Genomic DNA, 16,601 nt, shown 5'->3' on the forward strand with positions numbered 1-16,601 from the left:
CTAAATTGGCAAGTCACGGTTTATCATGTAGAAATAAAACAGACTGGCCAGGTCACAGGCCTTGCCCTGGTTAAAACTTTGGTCAGGTGTTTTGAAAAGTTTGGTCAAAAAGGAATTATCTGTAAGTAGAAAGAGAGGCATTGCAAAGTCATAAATAAAATGCATAGTTCCTGGGGGATCATGGAGGTTACACACAGAAGTTGCTTGCTGTAACAAAGGGTACAAAGATGAAGCGTGAGTGTCTTCAGCTCTCACGGATGCTCTTTGAGTGACAGTGCTTGGCTCCTAACAGCCATTAGATTCAATAAATTCTCTTTCTTCAGATTACGAGTCCAGATTGTTCTATTGTGATTTTTTTCCCACCACAATCATCAGCTAGCAAAGCCAAGCTGATAATCACGATTTGACATGGATTTGCAAGCCTTTGATATGACAGCAAACCAAAGACAGTCATTGCTCTGCTAGGTCATGATGCTGAATGGTTAGGGGGGAAAAAACTAGGCAAGAAGCACTGGTATACCAGTACATTCTGAGAGCTCAAATTGTGTTGTTTTTAAAGGGTGATAAGAACACACACCAAAGTCAACGTCTGAGCCAACTTATGTGAAGTCTATTCTCAAAGTGTGTCAAGTGAGTAGCTGTATTAGTCTGTAGTAGAATAAAATTTAAATCTAGTAGCATCATAAAGACCAACAAAATTTTCCAGGGTACAAGTCTGAAGTCAAAGCTCACTTCGCCAGATAGACCAAAGCTCACTTCACCAGTGTGATTATTTTTCTTTCTTGTATGGAAGAATATGAAAGTTTTCAGAGCCCATCTAGCTAATTATCATCCATTTAGATCGTTCTATAAGTCCTCCAAAGAATACCAGCTCGAAAAGAGAATGGCTACATAAAGTGGTAGAACTAGCAAGTCTGATCTGTGACAGCCAATCACATGCTTTGTCAATTGTCGAGAACTAAGTATTTTTAGTTTCACAGTTGCTTAACCCAATTTAACTACATTAGGAAAACTTTGAAATACTGAAAGAAAAGTCAGAACTTGCAGTTGAATGAAGAAAAGCTATCACTTGCTGGAAAATCCATCCAGCTTCATGGTTTCCATTCCTTATTATAGTAACTGACCAAAGTTTCAATCTTACTCGTTCTCATTGATAAAACTTTTTGTTGATGAGTGCCTAACCTCAAATCATCCTGCCAGGAACAAGTTGACTCAGGAGCCAGGTATGACAGGTATCTCCCTCTGTTTTTCTATTTGTGTCCCTTTACTGACTCAGCAGCCCTGGTAACATGTATTCTTCTCTTTAAAGCAGCTTTAGCAGTCCCACCCTATGTCAGTGATATGTAATGGCTATTTTCTCAGCCCAGGGTCTCCCTTAAACTTAAATGACAGAAAATGGAACTTGAGACACTTTTAAAATTCATAAATAACAGGCTTTATTTAACATCAAGGGGAAAGGTTAGGTGAAGTCAGAGGTTTAAAACACAGGTAAAATAGTGTAAGCACAAACTTTTATTCTTATAGATCAGACTAGTGAGAGTTTCTTGAGTTATTCACAGTTACTATAGTTCTTTAATTTGAGAGGCTTTTGTTCCTGTGTTTTCCCAAACCACTTCAGCTAATTTTATTTGTATAATAGCAGACTCTTTTGGTGCCCAGAAGGCTGGTACCCTCTTCCCAGTACCCAAACCCCTTCTCTTGAAACACCAGTTTTTGATTGACTCTTTAGGTCTCTCCACACAGGTTTTAACCACACCAGACCAGGGATCTCTGTACCCTTCAGAGATATCACCCTGTTCAACTGGGTAGGTGTCACAACCCCTGGAGAAATCAGTTCCCAATAATCAGGGTTCTTTTTGTAGAAAAAGCCCAGCAGGAACTCATTAGCATAATAAGCCACACCCAACAGCAGAAACTCATTAGCATATTAGGCCACACACCCCGACAGCACAGCTCATTAGCATATTAGGCCGTATCCCCATGTTACCAGATGTGTGGTCATCGCCTCACACACAGCCACGTTGTACCTGATGCACTCCCACACGAAATACTCTCCCCTAGGGTTACCATATTTTGAAAAGCAAAAAAGAGAACATATCTCCTGACTGACTACTTTGAACAAGTGATCAGTATGGCAGATCTCATTTTAAATACCCTACTGTTTAAGCTGCGATCACTGTTACTCACAAGGAATATTCCTTATCTTCCAAAGGTACCTAAGAACGATCATATCAATTGTCTGGGTCATTTACTCATTCCAGAGGAATTCCACAAATAGCATAATGGATTTCAATGCATCAGGCATGATTTTTGAAAGATTTAGAACTGCAGGTACACAAATTCTGCTTTGCGAGCTTTAGGCAGTACAATTGATTTACTTCTTGGGTGCTGTACAAAGTAATAATTGCTTGCTGTATTACCTTTCAGGGGCATGCATTCAAGATCACCTAATGTGTATTAGTTATCTAAAAAGGTAAAGGTTCCCTTGCTCGAAAGCCAGTCGAGTAGGGTTGCGGTGCTCATCTCCGTTTCAAAGCCGAAGAGCCAGCGCTGTCCGAAGACATTTCTGTGGTCATGTGGCCGGCATGACTAAACACCAAGGAGCACGGAACCCTGTTACCTTCCCGCCGAAGTGGTACCTATTTATCTACTTGCAATTTCTTGCTTTCGAACTGCTAGGTTGGCAGGAGCTGGAACTAGAGACGGGAGCTCACTCTGTCATGCGGCAACTCGGGTCTCGAACTGCTGAACTACCGACCTTCCACAGCCTGCAGTTCAGCGTCTTAACCACTTGAGCCACATATTAATCATCTTTGCATTATCAAAATAAAATGCCCAAAGAACATGACTGTATTTTCCCACCATTCCAATGGCTGCTAAAGGAATGAAGTGATTCTAATTTGCATTTGAAATCGTGGATGCAAAAGTATACCATGCTAGTTACAATTAATGCGAAATCAGGCAAGGAATTGTGACACTGTGTATGTGGCACAGCTTTCTATCCTGAAGCAGGAGCTAATGAAAAATCGCTACAGGTGAGGATTTATGAGGAGGTGATTCTCAGTTGCCCCACAGGAATCCTGCTGGGTGATCTTGGGCCACTCACAGATCTCTCAGAACTCTCTCAGCTCCGTGTACCTCATGAGGTGCCCATTGTGAAGGGAAGAAGGGGATGTGATTGTAAGCCACTCTGAGACTACTTTCCTTTTTCTGAGATAAATTTTACCAGGCTAAACACTCCCGTAATCTAATGTGTGTGCAAGTTGTAATAAAGGGGTCTAGATTTGTAGTCCTAAATATAGGCCTGAGGTCAAATTCTATTAAAATGGAAGGTTCTGTCTTTCCAAATAAATGTGTTTATAGAGATGAAAAGACTGTTCTTCTCCTGATCATTCTTTTGAAATGATTCATTAGCAAATATATTTCAGACTGTAACACACACTTTTAAAAATGCATGGACTGTCCAATTTTTAAAATGCCCTCTCAGGAGAGAAACAGGTTAATGATTCATTTTAATGGAATGCTGGTAACACTTTGATTAGAGAAAAGTGAGTGATGGTCTTAGGTCTCTGACCGCTCCACTCCCTTTACTTTACATGATGGACAATCTATCCCATGGGAAAATCACTTTAAAGTGAACCTTTTCGGCAGGAGACATGTCTGTCGTGAAGTCCTTGTGTGTCTTATACAGAGAAAAACAAAACTTGGTCTGCATGAGTTTGAGGAGGATTTGGGGCATAATGAAAAGGGCCTCACAGGCAAGCATAGAGCTGTTGCTTCATCCTGCCACAACCAGCTTCCCCTGCCAAAGAACAAACTGTGGGACAAGTCTATGGTGAACATATCTCCCAGAAAAGAGGTGTCCTCTCTCCCTTGCCCTGCTTTCTCTCTGTAGTTGTGCTGATGATCTAATAGCATTTGTGTGTATGCATATTTAGGCAATGCCCCATCACCTCAATAATAACACAAATACTGCAAGTGTGCATCCATATATTCATAAATAGTCTTCAATCTTATCAGCATACAAAAATACAATCTTGTCTCAAATAGAACAATAATTTATGTCGTTACAGATGATGATGGACGAAACTCTCCGGAATATCTTCCGTTTCGTGAGACTTCTTCTACATCAGTCAACTATAAGTTGTCTTCCTCAATTCATAGACACTCCGTACGGACTCAATGGTATTCACAGAAGGGAATTGTTCCTTCTCCTTACTCTTCGAAGCATAATACAATGGGCAAATTACCACTGAGTCCGTACGGAGTGTCTATGAATTGAGGAAGACAACTTATAGTTGACTGATGTAGAAGAAGTCTCACGAAATGGAAGATATTCCGGAGAGTTTCGTCCATCATCATCTGTAACAACATAAATTATTGTTATATTTGAGACAAGATTGTATTTTTGTATGCTGATAAGACTGAAGACTATTTATGAATACATGGACGCACACTTGCAGTATTTGTGTTATTATTGAATTTTGATACTGCAACTCCTTTATTAATGCCCCATCACCTGGCAGCCTTAGTCTGAGGGAAGGGAAATGCCTGCATGCTAACCCTAGACTGTAAGATGCTTACATATTTTACAGCCTCTGCCCAGCCAAAGCGTGTATGTAGCTGGCTTGTCTTGTTTGTTTGTCTGGAAGCTCAGGATCAGGCTGTGGGGGAGGGGGGGAGAGGGAAAGGGAAGGGGGCTGAGCTGAGGGGACTGTCAGGCTTGCAGGTTTCAAATCGCATTCCATGAACAAATAGCAAAGGAGCCGCCTGCCAAAATGGGCTTGCGTAACTTTGCATATGGATCCCTCGTCTCCTCCCCCTCCCTCTCTCCCGCCTGCCCGCTTCACTTCAGACACCAGCAAAAGCAAGAGGGAAATAGCGATTGCAATTTTTCCAGAGTACAATACCGGGAGGAAGAAGAAGAGAGGGGGAGGGTGCCCACTATCTTTTTGTGCGCTAGTGTCAAGAAAAGTCACTTGCTCGTGTGTGTACAAGAGGGCAAACACTGAGGCGTTGCTGACTTCTCCATCCAGGCACCTCGACCAAAGGGAACCTACCCACTTGGCTTGCATGGCAAGGTTGCGATGCATCTCTTCTCTTCACTGCCGGTTCTTCTGCGGCTCACCCAGCTACAAGCATGCCTCTACTGGAGCTGCTTGTTGTAGCTGCCGGCCGGCAGGCAGCCACAGAGAATCCCCCTCCCCATGTGGAGGCAAAGGATTCAGTGGGGGAGAACAATGGGCAGATACAGCCTCCTCAGCCTGGGCTCCCAGTACCAACCACCATGGCACAGGCACAGCCAGGGTTCCGCGCAAGGCCAACATGTGTTGCTCCTCAGGGGTAACAGCACCACTCCGTGCAGAGCGCAAACGGTGCCTGCTGCTGGCGAAGGCGCCACCCCCCCAGTATGACCAGGAGGGCGAAGGCATGGCACTGGTTTCAGGTGGGCTATCAGCCCTCAGCAGGCAATAATGGCGGTGGCAGGGGCCACAGGAGTCAAGACCCAGGGGCGCGGGCAGGATCCTGCCGGCCACTGGCCTCGCCGCTTCAGTGCCACGCAAGGTTGACTGGCGTGACTGTTTGGGGGAGGGGGTGGGGCGGTAGGCCAGCGCCCAACCCTCCCGTGGTTGCCCCTCGAAGGGGAGTGGAGAGGCGGGGAGAGGGTGCTTTCAGCCCAGCTTGCAAGCGGGCGTGAACGGCTCCGACATCCCAGGCCAAGTCTCACCTGTTTCGCAGCGGCCAGTGGGCTGGTTTCCTGTGCGCTGTGCCGCTCCCTCCCCCCTCCTCTCCTTTCCCTTCCTCCTCCTCCCTCCCCTCCCGCTTTCGCTCTTCCCTCCCTCCCTTCCTTCCTTCCCCTGGCAGTAGGAGCTGCGGCGGTAGCAGCCACAGCAGAAGCCTGGATCCCCTGAGCCATGGCTGTGTGAGAGCAGCACATGACCGCTGCTTCTGGGAGAGTGGAGCAGGGCTTTTGGAGGGAGGGGCGAGGTGGGGAGGGGCGGGGAGGGCTCAGAAGCCAGCCGGAATGCCGTTCCAGTGCGTTCCGGCCCAAAAATAGCCCTGCCAATAACAATCATTCAAAAGAAGAAAAGTTTATTGAGACATTGATAGGATATAGATTCATAACATATTTTGTTAGGACTGAGGTCCAGCGCGCGAAGCCAGCAATTATAGTATGATCAAATAGACATCAGTGGCTCTTGTCCAATCACTTCTAAGCTAAAACCCCGGCAAACTAATGCTCTATGATTCCCAGGGGAAAAGAGATACTAAAGACAGTGCAGGTCTCAAGGTTACATGGTTATACCAGACACCAGATAGATAATGGCCAGAAACAAAACTATACATTCCAGTTCACACACACCCCACCTCTCCATGGCAACCAAGCTCCAGACAGGCGCTTTGGTTGACAGTAGGGAATCTTCTCTCCCTAGAAGTTTTATCGCCTATCCTTGGCCTGAATGGGAGTCTCAGTTTACTTTCCAAACTGACTAGCCAACTTTCCCCCCAGTTCTCCTGTCTGTGTTGAACTGCTCTCAGCTAAGGCTGGAGTTATACTCTCAGTCAAGACAGAATTTGGATTTTCTCCAGTCAAGGCTCAAATTGGAATGAATCTCCTCAGCATCCAGCTCTCTCAAGACTCTGCCTGCTCAGCTGACGCTGACCAATCGGATTGCCGGGAGCAGCCTGTCACTCAAAGGCTCTCCAGCTCTGTGAAGTATTAACCCTTCACAGTCCTATGGTTTTATATACAGCACTTTTAAACCTTCTAACAAGTGCAGTCCATCACACCTGGCAATCCCAAGTCCCCCATCATTTCAAACTTTCTCCCCAGTATAAACCTGTGTGTTGACTTGTCTAAGCAGCAGGTTTGCTTTCACGCTATTGTGGAATGGATTAATCTCACCCTATACCAAACTCACTGGCTGCTACACATATTAACAAACTTTCAGTCATCACAACACACAATCCATTGTCTACAGCAGTGAACCGCAACATGGGGCCCTTCACTGTGTTTCCTGGTGTCAACATCCTCCTTTCCCGAAACGAGCTGTGCCAATCTCAGCTCTTGTCAACTTCCTTTTATTTATTTTTTATTCTTTGGACTTCAGAAGAGCCCTAGAGGGTCTGCAGGACTTGCTCATTTGGAAACAGCTGCTGCTTTCAAAGTAGGAGGTTTGGCTTGCAACCTCCAAACATTGCACAATTCCAGTAGTGCCCTAGAGACTCAACAAAGTTAGAGATCCCTAATACAGTGGAAAGCCCTATGCTGCAAGCACGTTTGTTCTGGTTTCTTAGAGAGAGGCTAACCCCTGAAGAAGTCACAAGACATTCTTAAAGTGATAAGACCTACAAAAATAATTAGTAAGGCCAGACTGGTCCCTAGGAACAGTATAGGCCCAGAAGAAAAAGTGCTAAGACACAAACCATTGCCTAGAATTTCCAGCTGAAACACCTCGAATATGTCATCAGTGATCTTCATTTAGCCACCACTGACAGATGATTCTTCTCTCTCAGGCATTTCAGGGTCCTCATTTATAGACAGCCCCCAACAATAGGCCCTAGCAGAGAAATCTGCAGGGATCAGCCTTGCAACAAACCCAGATGCCCACTCTGTCCTGATGGCTCCTCAGGCAACACGATTATAGGACCTAAAAGCATAAGGACTCCTTCCCTTGCTCATCTGCTGCAGTATGCACCACCTGTCTACAGAGCCTTTCTGCCACCTGTCTGTACATCAGCCTCAGCACAATGGACACAAACACAACATCTGCACTGCAGTCCTAAGCAGTCCAATCTAAGCCTGCTGAAGTCAGTGGGCTTACACGGGCCGAGCTCTGCACAGAACTGCACTGCTGAAGTAGCAACATCCATCCAGTGGGAAGACAGTTCCGTCCCCCGAGACCCTCTGCTGCCGACCTGAGAACCATCACACTGCAGAGGGAAATTCTAGCATGAAACTGCTGAACAAAATTGAATCAGCAAACTTTATTCTATTCAGTTAGAGTTTAATCAGGACTGCAGGTTCCTTTCCTACTACTGGTTTAGTATTATCACACTATCAGGGGTCATTTTGTAGAAAAAGAGCTAGGGGAACTCATTAGCATAACTCATTAGCATATGCCACACCCCCTGACATCAGGGGCCCAGCGGTGGACCTGCAAGGCTGGCGGGAGTGCGAGGAAGCCCTGCAAAGGCCCTCCCTGGCCCCAGGCAGGCAGGGGTGGGGAGAGGCGAGGAGGAAGCAACTTACCCTCCCTCTTCTCCTGCCTCCTCCTGGCTGAATGAGGGCTGGAAGCAGGGCGGCCGGAAGCAGGGGGCAGGGCTTCATCGTGTGCCCCACCCCCCCACACCTCACCCGGGGGAACTGTGTTCCCCCGCGTGCCCCCCCCGAAATGACCTCTGCACACTATCACCCAGGACTAATGCTGCAAATGGGTCACTCTGCTTTTACCTTGTGTGTACCTTTGCACTTGTCCTACTGGGCCTCACACATTTCAAGGTCTCTTGGCCTCACTATGTTTCATGCATCTGATGAAACAGAGCACCATGACAGAATATGCTAAACAAAGTCTGGAAGTCTTCAAGCTGTCAGAGACCACGCCCTATTCTGTATTTAATAAGGCCATGATCCACCTGTTACAGATTTTAATTAGTTCATCTCATGCCTCATGCTACACTTTCTTCTGCCCACCTATCTACAGGTCGAAGTGCTCCTGACCTGTACCAAATTCCCTTTGATATTGTTTCTAACTGGCCTGTCTATCTCCCTACTCCCACTTTTCTGTGTTGCTTGTAGCTTTAAGCAGAAATCTATCTGCTATGGCTGTACAGTTCGTAAATCTGCTGAAGTGAATGCTGACTCACAAAAGTTGAAGCTGGAATAGATTTTGTTCAGTACTAAAAGTGTTTCTGGACTCCTGTTTCCCCAGGGCACAGATGGGACATGAACTGGAATTACTACAAGAAGGCAGTACTGATTCAGTTAGTACTCATCCTACCCAACATTTACAGGTAGTTTTCACCCAAAGCGTTGTTTTGGCACACACCAACCACTAACCATACCATCAAGACTCCATATGACCACCAGTCCGCACTCTGGGTGTGGCCCTGACGATTCACAACTTCTGGTGCCATGTATTCCACCGTCCCACAGAAAGAATAGGCCTTTTTCTCACGGTCTATGGCTTCTTTGCTCAAACCAAAATCTACAAGTGGGATATGGGGTTGAAGGGGAACAGCAGAAGAGAATGAGAAGGCAAATCATGCATCAGTTTAACAACGACAGTACAAGATGACAAATGGAAGTCTCTACAGGAGTGTATCATGTAGGGAGATACCATACCTGTGAGCTTAATGTGTCCTTCGTCGTCTAGGAGGATGCTATGGGGAAGAGACAGTAAATGTGAAGGCACAGAAGACTCTAGGATGTGAACCTATTAGGGTGGCCAAACTGTGGGCTGAGAGCCACAGTTCAAGTGTCTTCCTCAGGCTGCATTCCAACACCACAATTAAACTCCGGTTTTGCTCAATCAAATCCCAGTTAGTTGTGACATCTGAATGCTCAGTCTAACAAACTGGGAGTTGCTAGTGGGAACCAACCTGGCATTTTCCCGACTAAGATTTGAGGCTAGTCTGTTCCCCACCAGTTGTGCAGTGACGTCCGAATGACAATGCAACACACAGCTGAACATTCCTCGGTGCCCCTCTTGCCCCCAGGAGCTTCAGGCAGAACTATGTTCTTTTTGGACCCAGCCTAGGGAGTGCTTCCACCCCAGGAGCCAAACACACATTTCAGCCCCTCTTTCAGGGGTGCATCCAGGGCCGTTTGCAGACACCTCTAAGTCACACAGTGGAAACCTGCAAACCCTTCATACTTCTCTGGTTTAAGGTCCCTGTAGACAATGCCCAAGCGATGCAAGTGACCAAGTCCCAGTGCCAGCTCTGCAAGGTAGAACTTCACATCTTCTTCAGTGAACATTACCTGGAAGGAAAAAGACAGTAGCAGCATGGGGGGTGGGGTGAGTGGGTGGGTCACACAATCCTGAAGCCAAGAGCGGTGGAGTTTTTGCAAGGGCTGACTTCATCCTAGGCACCTGCAACGATGTCGAACAAGCGATTTGATAACTCATACAGAAGTCTGCATCTAATTTCTAGACATCAATAGGCAGGCGATGTGAAAATAAAATCTGGTAAGGAGGCAGACGAGACCTTTCAACAAAGCCCTTGCCAAGGTTGGTGGGGTGGGGATGGGGCGAGGCTCTCTGAAGCAAAACCGTTACTCTGGATCTGACGATAAGACACATCTGCATAATGAATCCTTGCTGCAGAACCAACATTGAGACAGGACTTGCTGTGAATATGTTCAGTACATCCAGCATCAAATACAAAGTTAAAAATGTGCTCCTGTAGACTATCTACCCCCCCCCCCCCACTACAAGCACATTCTAGAATCTAGTACGGGCATCTGTTTTAAAAGCACACATAAAACTTGCTAAGTAGCAGAAGGAAGAGCAGATTTGGAATAATGGTTAGAGGAATTATCTTGCACTGCCAATCCCACTGACATCACATGCCTCCTCATTAGCAGAGCAATTTCCTCTTGCCCCACTGGGGCCTCTTCTTCCCACACTTCCCCCCCCCCCAGTCAGTCACATTGCTCAAGCAGTTACATTGAAACAGCACACAGAAGAATGACCAAGTCCCTGTTTTGCTCTGGTTGACAGACTGAGAAAGCTGGCTTTGGCTGCGGTCACACGGAGCATTAGGCACGCTAGAGAGACGGAAGATAGGCGGATTTTCCGGGCGTGATCTCACCGCCACATCTGGGCAGCGTAGAGCTCCCGTGGCTCACCCAAAGCTTCACTCCGAAGATGGGCTGTAAAAAACAAGTACCTCCGAGGTACTAGTTTCTGGAAACCACGGGGCATGGGCGGGCGTCTGATCGTGTTTCCGGTGGTAGTTCCAGCGCCTGCCCATGTCCCCTCGCAAAAAGGCTTTCCCCCCCCAAGTCTCCACGGATGCGCACAAGCATCTAATGGAGCATGCGCACACTTTAGTTTAACAAAAAACCCACAACCTCGTTTGCCCCACGGCCCCGCTTTGCAGCGCCGCAGGAGTGTCCTGCGATCGGCACCTCCCCCTAACCATGGGACTTCCACGGGACGTCTGCTCGCGCAACCGTGCGTTATTTTGCCCCGGGGCAAACAGCTACCCCCCTGCATTTTCCGGCCCGTATGACCAGGGCCATAGTTTATTAGCTGTATCTCCTTCCTGTGATCTGCTCTGGGAGCCAATTCTGGCTGGAAAGTGGGGTTAAATATATATATTTAAGGACAAGAAATTCAACAGCATCCCCTATGACTGGTGCAAGGAAGGAGCATTTGGGAGGAAAACGGATGCAAAAAGAAGTGGGAAATTTTTAAGCACACCACCATATAAATTCTGAACTCATTTGGAATGGCATTTATTCAGATAGTGCATCTGAAGCACTAGATTCTGTATAGGTCTTGAAAACATGCTAGACCGCATACTGACACTGGCCATGTAAGTTTGGAATCCGGATGCCCTTTTTACTCTGTATTTTTTTTAGTCGTGTTTAGGGATTTTTGTTTTGGGCAGATGGATGTTTTTAAAAGTCTACGAAACGCAATCCCTGTTGTGGTATTAGTGACTGCAAACAGCTTTCCATTTGCTGTCTTATCATCCATCTACAGCCCTGGCTGGCAACTAATTTTTAAGGTGGGCTGTTGAGCAAGAACTGAAGGGCTGGCCAGGGGAACTCTGTCCTCTGTGTCCTCCTGAACCAAACCAGAAGCCCCTTCAGCCCTGCTTTACCGAGTCTGAGCAGCAAGAAGCCTATAGGTGGAAACTTTCCCATTGGTCTACGCTTCAACGACTTGCGCCTAGTTCTTTGCCTGCTCCTGGGGGCAAGGCGTTTGAAGTGCCCAAGGGGAAATCTCTGACCCACAATCTGCTGTTCTCATCGCAGGAGAAGGGAAAGGGGTTTAAAGAAATTTTGCTCATATCCAAAGAAAGCAGAGTCACAGTTGGGTAGGAGAGGAGAGATGGGAAACCCCACAGTGGTCAGATGAGGGGCCCCCACCCCCACCCCGCCTAGCCTTGTTTTAAAGTCAAGCCCAGTTTTCAGAAAGCTTTTGCATGCCAGAGGTCCCAGATTTAACCCCTGGCATCTTCAGTTTAAAAGTTTCCAGTAGCAAGTGCGGGGGGAGGGAGGGAGGGGGGGAGAAACTTCCCCATGTTAGACTCTGGAGAGCTGCTGTGGTCTATTGCACTTGGCAGTTTGGACCAATGGCCTAATCCAGTAGACAGCAGCTTCATATGCTCATGCTGCCCTGACACGCCCCCCCCATTCCCTCCCATTATCTTAGTTCACATTGGAGTTGTCTTCTACCCAGTCAGACCTTTGGTCTATCAAAATCAGACTGGTCTGCTCTGATTGGCAGTTCTCCAGGGTCTCAGGGTCTGGTATTTCACATCGCTGACTATCTGATTCTTTTAAGTGGAGATGCCAGGAACTGAACCTGGAACCTTCTGCATGCAAAGCAGGTGCTCTGCCACTGAGTCATGACTCCCTCCCTTGTTTCTTGCCTTCTTTTTGCTGTTCTTCTGTGCACTGCTAGTGCTGGATCAATACTAGCAAGCCAGTGTGGTATAGCAGAGTGTCAGACTAGTATCAGTTTGGTGTAGTGGTTAAGTGTGCGGACTCTAATCTGGGAGAACCGGGTTTGATTCCCCACTCCTCCACTTGCACCTACTGGGATGACCTTGGGTCAATCACAAGCTCTGGCACAGCTGTCCTTGAAAAAGAGCAGTTTGTGTCAGAGTTCTCTCAGCCCCACCCACCTCACAGGGTGTCTGTTGTGGGGAGCGGAAAGGAAAGGAGTTTGTAAGTCGCTCTGAGACTCCCAAGTGAAGGGCGGGGTATAAATCCAATCTCCTCCTCCTCCTCCTTCTATCTGGAAGACCTAGGTTTGAATCCCCACTCGTACCTTGAAAGCTTTCTGGGTGACCTTGAGCCAGTCACACTCTCTTAGCCTAACTTACCTCACAGGGTTGTTGTGAGGATAAAATGGAGAAGAGGAGAATGCTGTACACTACTTGGGGTACCCATTGGTGAAAAAGGTGGGGTACAAGCAAATTGAATACAGTTCCTTGTTTTGTATAATTTATTCTGCTCCATGAAAGGGTAAGCAGCAACTGCAGGATGGTGAAGTCTACTCCCCCAACTTCTACATCCTATGAAACTCCTTGGCTAGCTAGGGAGATTTCACCAGCATCACCCATACATTTTCAAGGAGTCAGCCTGAATGAATAAATAAGCAACCTCAGCACTTACTCAAGACAGCCGTCCTTTAAGAGCATCCGCAAAACAACACATGATCTAAGAGCTGTGCTCCAGCATCTTCTGCAAGAGATCTTGGGTGCACCTCTTTGGTGAAATGGAGCCTCTTGGGGATGGGAAAACTTCCTGGAACCAGGTCTGGATTTAATCTTTGTAGTCTTAGGCCCCGGTCACACGAGTGGGAAAATCCGCACTGGAAGGGAGGCCTTTTAGAGGCGGAGCTAAAAGAAGCGCGGGAGCGCGATCTTATGGTCCCCCGTGGCTCTGTCCTCAGGCCGTCGGCAGCCAATCATACCAGGGAGGCAACAGCGTAGTCCCAGCGAGGCAACACGGCAGTACTGCGTTACTGCGCATGCGTGGGTTGCGGACGGCCGCTGGATGCCACGGGCTATTGGCGCGTCTCCGATCAGACACCCGTGCATTTACCAGAAGCTACTACCTTTCCCCCAGTGCCTTTTAAATCCGCTTCTTCGGGCCGACGGTACAGGTGTGAGACGGGTGCACTACGCTTCCCAGATGTTGTGGTATGATCGCGCCCGTTTGATATTGGATTTATACCCCACCATTCACTGAGAGTCTCAGAGTGGCTTACAAACTCCTTTCCCTTCCCCTCCTCACAGCACAAACCCTGTGAGGTAGGTGGGGCTGAGAGAGCTCTGAGAGAACTGTCCTTGAGAGAGAGAACAGCTCTGACAGAACTATGGCTTGCCCAAGGTCATCCAGCAGGTGCAAGTGGAGGAATGGGGAGTCAAACCCGGTTCTCCCAGATTAGAGTCCACGCACTTAACCACTACACCAAACTGGTAAGAAAAGGAAAGTGCTACAACCCACATGGGAAGCCACTCTATACAAATAATTTCCCACTTGATGCTCATCCCACACTGTTGCCATATAAGCAATTGCCAGCTATACTGCACTGTGGATCAGGGCTCGGGCTTGCCAGATGGACTGAGTCATAAAGGGATGCTGAAATTCAATTGGTACTTTTATTTCGGAGCACCTCTAACTGCATAACATTGTCTCCCAGTTCAGATACGGCTCACAAAACATCTCTGAGGACCAGGCATTGCACAGATATTATTTTCATCCAATGCAATCAGCTTCCTGTGTGTGTGCATCCAAAGCAAAACCACTGCTTTGCACACTGAGGTTTCTAAAGCAGCGTTGTTTTCGTTTCATATTTCTATGCATGTGATGGATGTGTCCTATGCAGTGTGTCTGGCTCTTATTTACTCCCCACCCCTTTCTGGTCTGCCAGCACTCCAACAACTGCATAGGGAGACACTGAAGTTTTTTCCAACACTCGGTTCAAAAATTTGAATTGGTAAACTGTAATCAAAACAGTGAACACATTTCCACATATGAGGTTTCACTTCTTTTTTTAGTACTGTGTTTAGTGTTTAAACCTGTGCCTTATTGTCAGTGGTTGAAACTTTTTCAGTTAACAAACTGAACTAGGTTGGTGGTGCTTGGCATCACAGACCTATGCAGCATTAGTATCTGAAACCCTGGTAATGTACTATGCACATGAGTCTATAACCCACGTGATTTCAATGTACATTCTCTGAATCTAATACCACGCAAGTTGTCTTTTGCTCATGATCTCTTATGCCACACCACAATAAGTTTGTTAGCCTTTTAAGGTGGCACCAGATTCTGTTATTTCTGACTCCTGCATACTAACGGGTTTATTAAGGTTTTTTTTGTGTGTAAAACAATATTCTGTGCTTAGAGACAGTACTATCACTAAGTACAAGATGCTGGGGCGTTGCCTTTGTGACTTGCATGTCAGCTTTCCAGAGGCAGCTAGGGTTGCCAGACTCTGGTTTGGGTAATTCCTGGAGATTTGGGGGATTGATCCTGAAGAGGGACCTCAGTGGAGTATAATGCCACAGGGTCCAGCCTCTAAAGCAGGCATTTCCTCCAGGGAAACTGATCTATGTCATCTGGAGATCAGTTAATTCCAGGAGATCTCCAGGACCCACCTGGAGGTTGGTAACTTTGAACTAAAATGCTGGGCTCATCAACAAACCCGAGTACTTCTAAACTACTTCTAACAATTTATGGGTGATTTTTTTAAAAAAGTAAGTGTTAGGATTCACATCTGAGCTCATACTCCTAATTACTGGTGTGGGAAGGAAGGAGACTGCTTTAATTATTCAGGGGCTAGGGAAAAATGCACTCTGCTTATGCTCAGAGGCAGCATCAAAAGAAAGCTGACTTTACATGTGGCTGTGAAACACAGGCATACACGAAGCTCAGGGGACCAAACAGAAGTTGGCTTTAACCTCCTAGCGTTATGTGCTGCTGTGCAGGGCTGGGCCGGGTGAGGCTGGCGGCGCTTGGATGCCAGGAACCCCGAGGCCGCCCTCTGGGTGTTTTTTTTTTGCAACTTGTGAGCCCCGCAGTGCGAGGCAGGTGTCTGGCTGCTGTAGGATTCCTCATGGGTCAGCCGGGCAGAGGACGCGGCCCTGAGACGTGTCTGTCGCAAGGCTTGGCAGGGGGGCGAGGTGACAGGGGGCTGGGACTTACCACTTGTACTGCACGTGGTAGAGAAGGCCGGGCGAGGAGGCGCTGCCGCACACGTGCTCGGGGGCGGCAGGGGGCACTAGGCTCGGACGGCGGGGGGCAGTGGTGCGGGCGCAGCCTGCTTCCAAACAGCGCAGGAGGACCAGCAGGAGCGGCACGGTCCAAAGCATCTCCTGTGCAGCGCAGAGCCCGTTGTGCATCCCAGCGGCCGCCATGGAGCCACTGAAGGGGCACAAGGGTTGGCTTCGGTGGCTTCCTGTGAGGGGCACAACCCACTGGGGTGGCAGGCCAGCGTGGCACCCCAGGCAATTGCCTAACCTCGCCTTATGAAAGCGCCGGCCTTGAGTGGGTGCCAGGAAAGGTGATGGCGGGTGCCACGTTGCAGACGTCTGTCCTCGTCTGATACTACAACACGTTGTGTTTTGATGCAATGTAAAACCTTGTTCTACAGTAGTATGATCCACATCAAGTCTCCTCTGTTGGCTTTTTCGGCTAAAAGACTAAGGCTCCTGGATTTCTGTGTGCATGAGAGACACGCAAAGTTTTTTGTATAATGTTTTTCTCTTTCTTTCTTCCCCATTGTTCACTCCATAACAAACTAGCTGTTGTGGTGTCCTGGCTTGGTTTTAAGTTAACCTAAAGAATAAAACTGAAGGCGTTTTGTGGAATTGTGTGCTTTTTAAAAGCGATTTTGGATCCCGTGCTG

General features: G+C 47.5%; 1 protein-coding gene across 1 annotated transcript in view; it reads right to left on the reverse strand.

Moving 5' to 3' along the window:
• RPS6KA1 (ribosomal protein S6 kinase, 90kDa, polypeptide 1) overlaps positions 1 to 16,601 on the reverse strand; it is a 142,973-nt gene that overhangs the window by 25,220 nt on the left and 101,152 nt on the right. Inside the window, exons 8-10 of the mRNA XM_015409435.1 lie at positions 9,879 to 9,985; positions 9,347 to 9,384; positions 9,067 to 9,209 (exon numbers count right to left, since the gene is read on the reverse strand). Of these exons, the coding sequence (XP_015264921.1) occupies positions 9,067 to 9,209; positions 9,347 to 9,384; positions 9,879 to 9,985 (288 nt within the window). The remainder of the gene's footprint in view (positions 1 to 9,066; positions 9,210 to 9,346; positions 9,385 to 9,878; positions 9,986 to 16,601) is intronic.

This window comes from Gekko japonicus, unplaced genomic scaffold, assembly GCF_001447785.1.
Source record: "Gekko japonicus isolate JY-2015 unplaced genomic scaffold, Gekko_japonicus_V1.1 scaffold800, whole genome shotgun sequence".
In the NCBI taxonomy this organism is placed as follows: Eukaryota; Metazoa; Chordata; class Lepidosauria; order Squamata; family Gekkonidae; genus Gekko; species Gekko japonicus.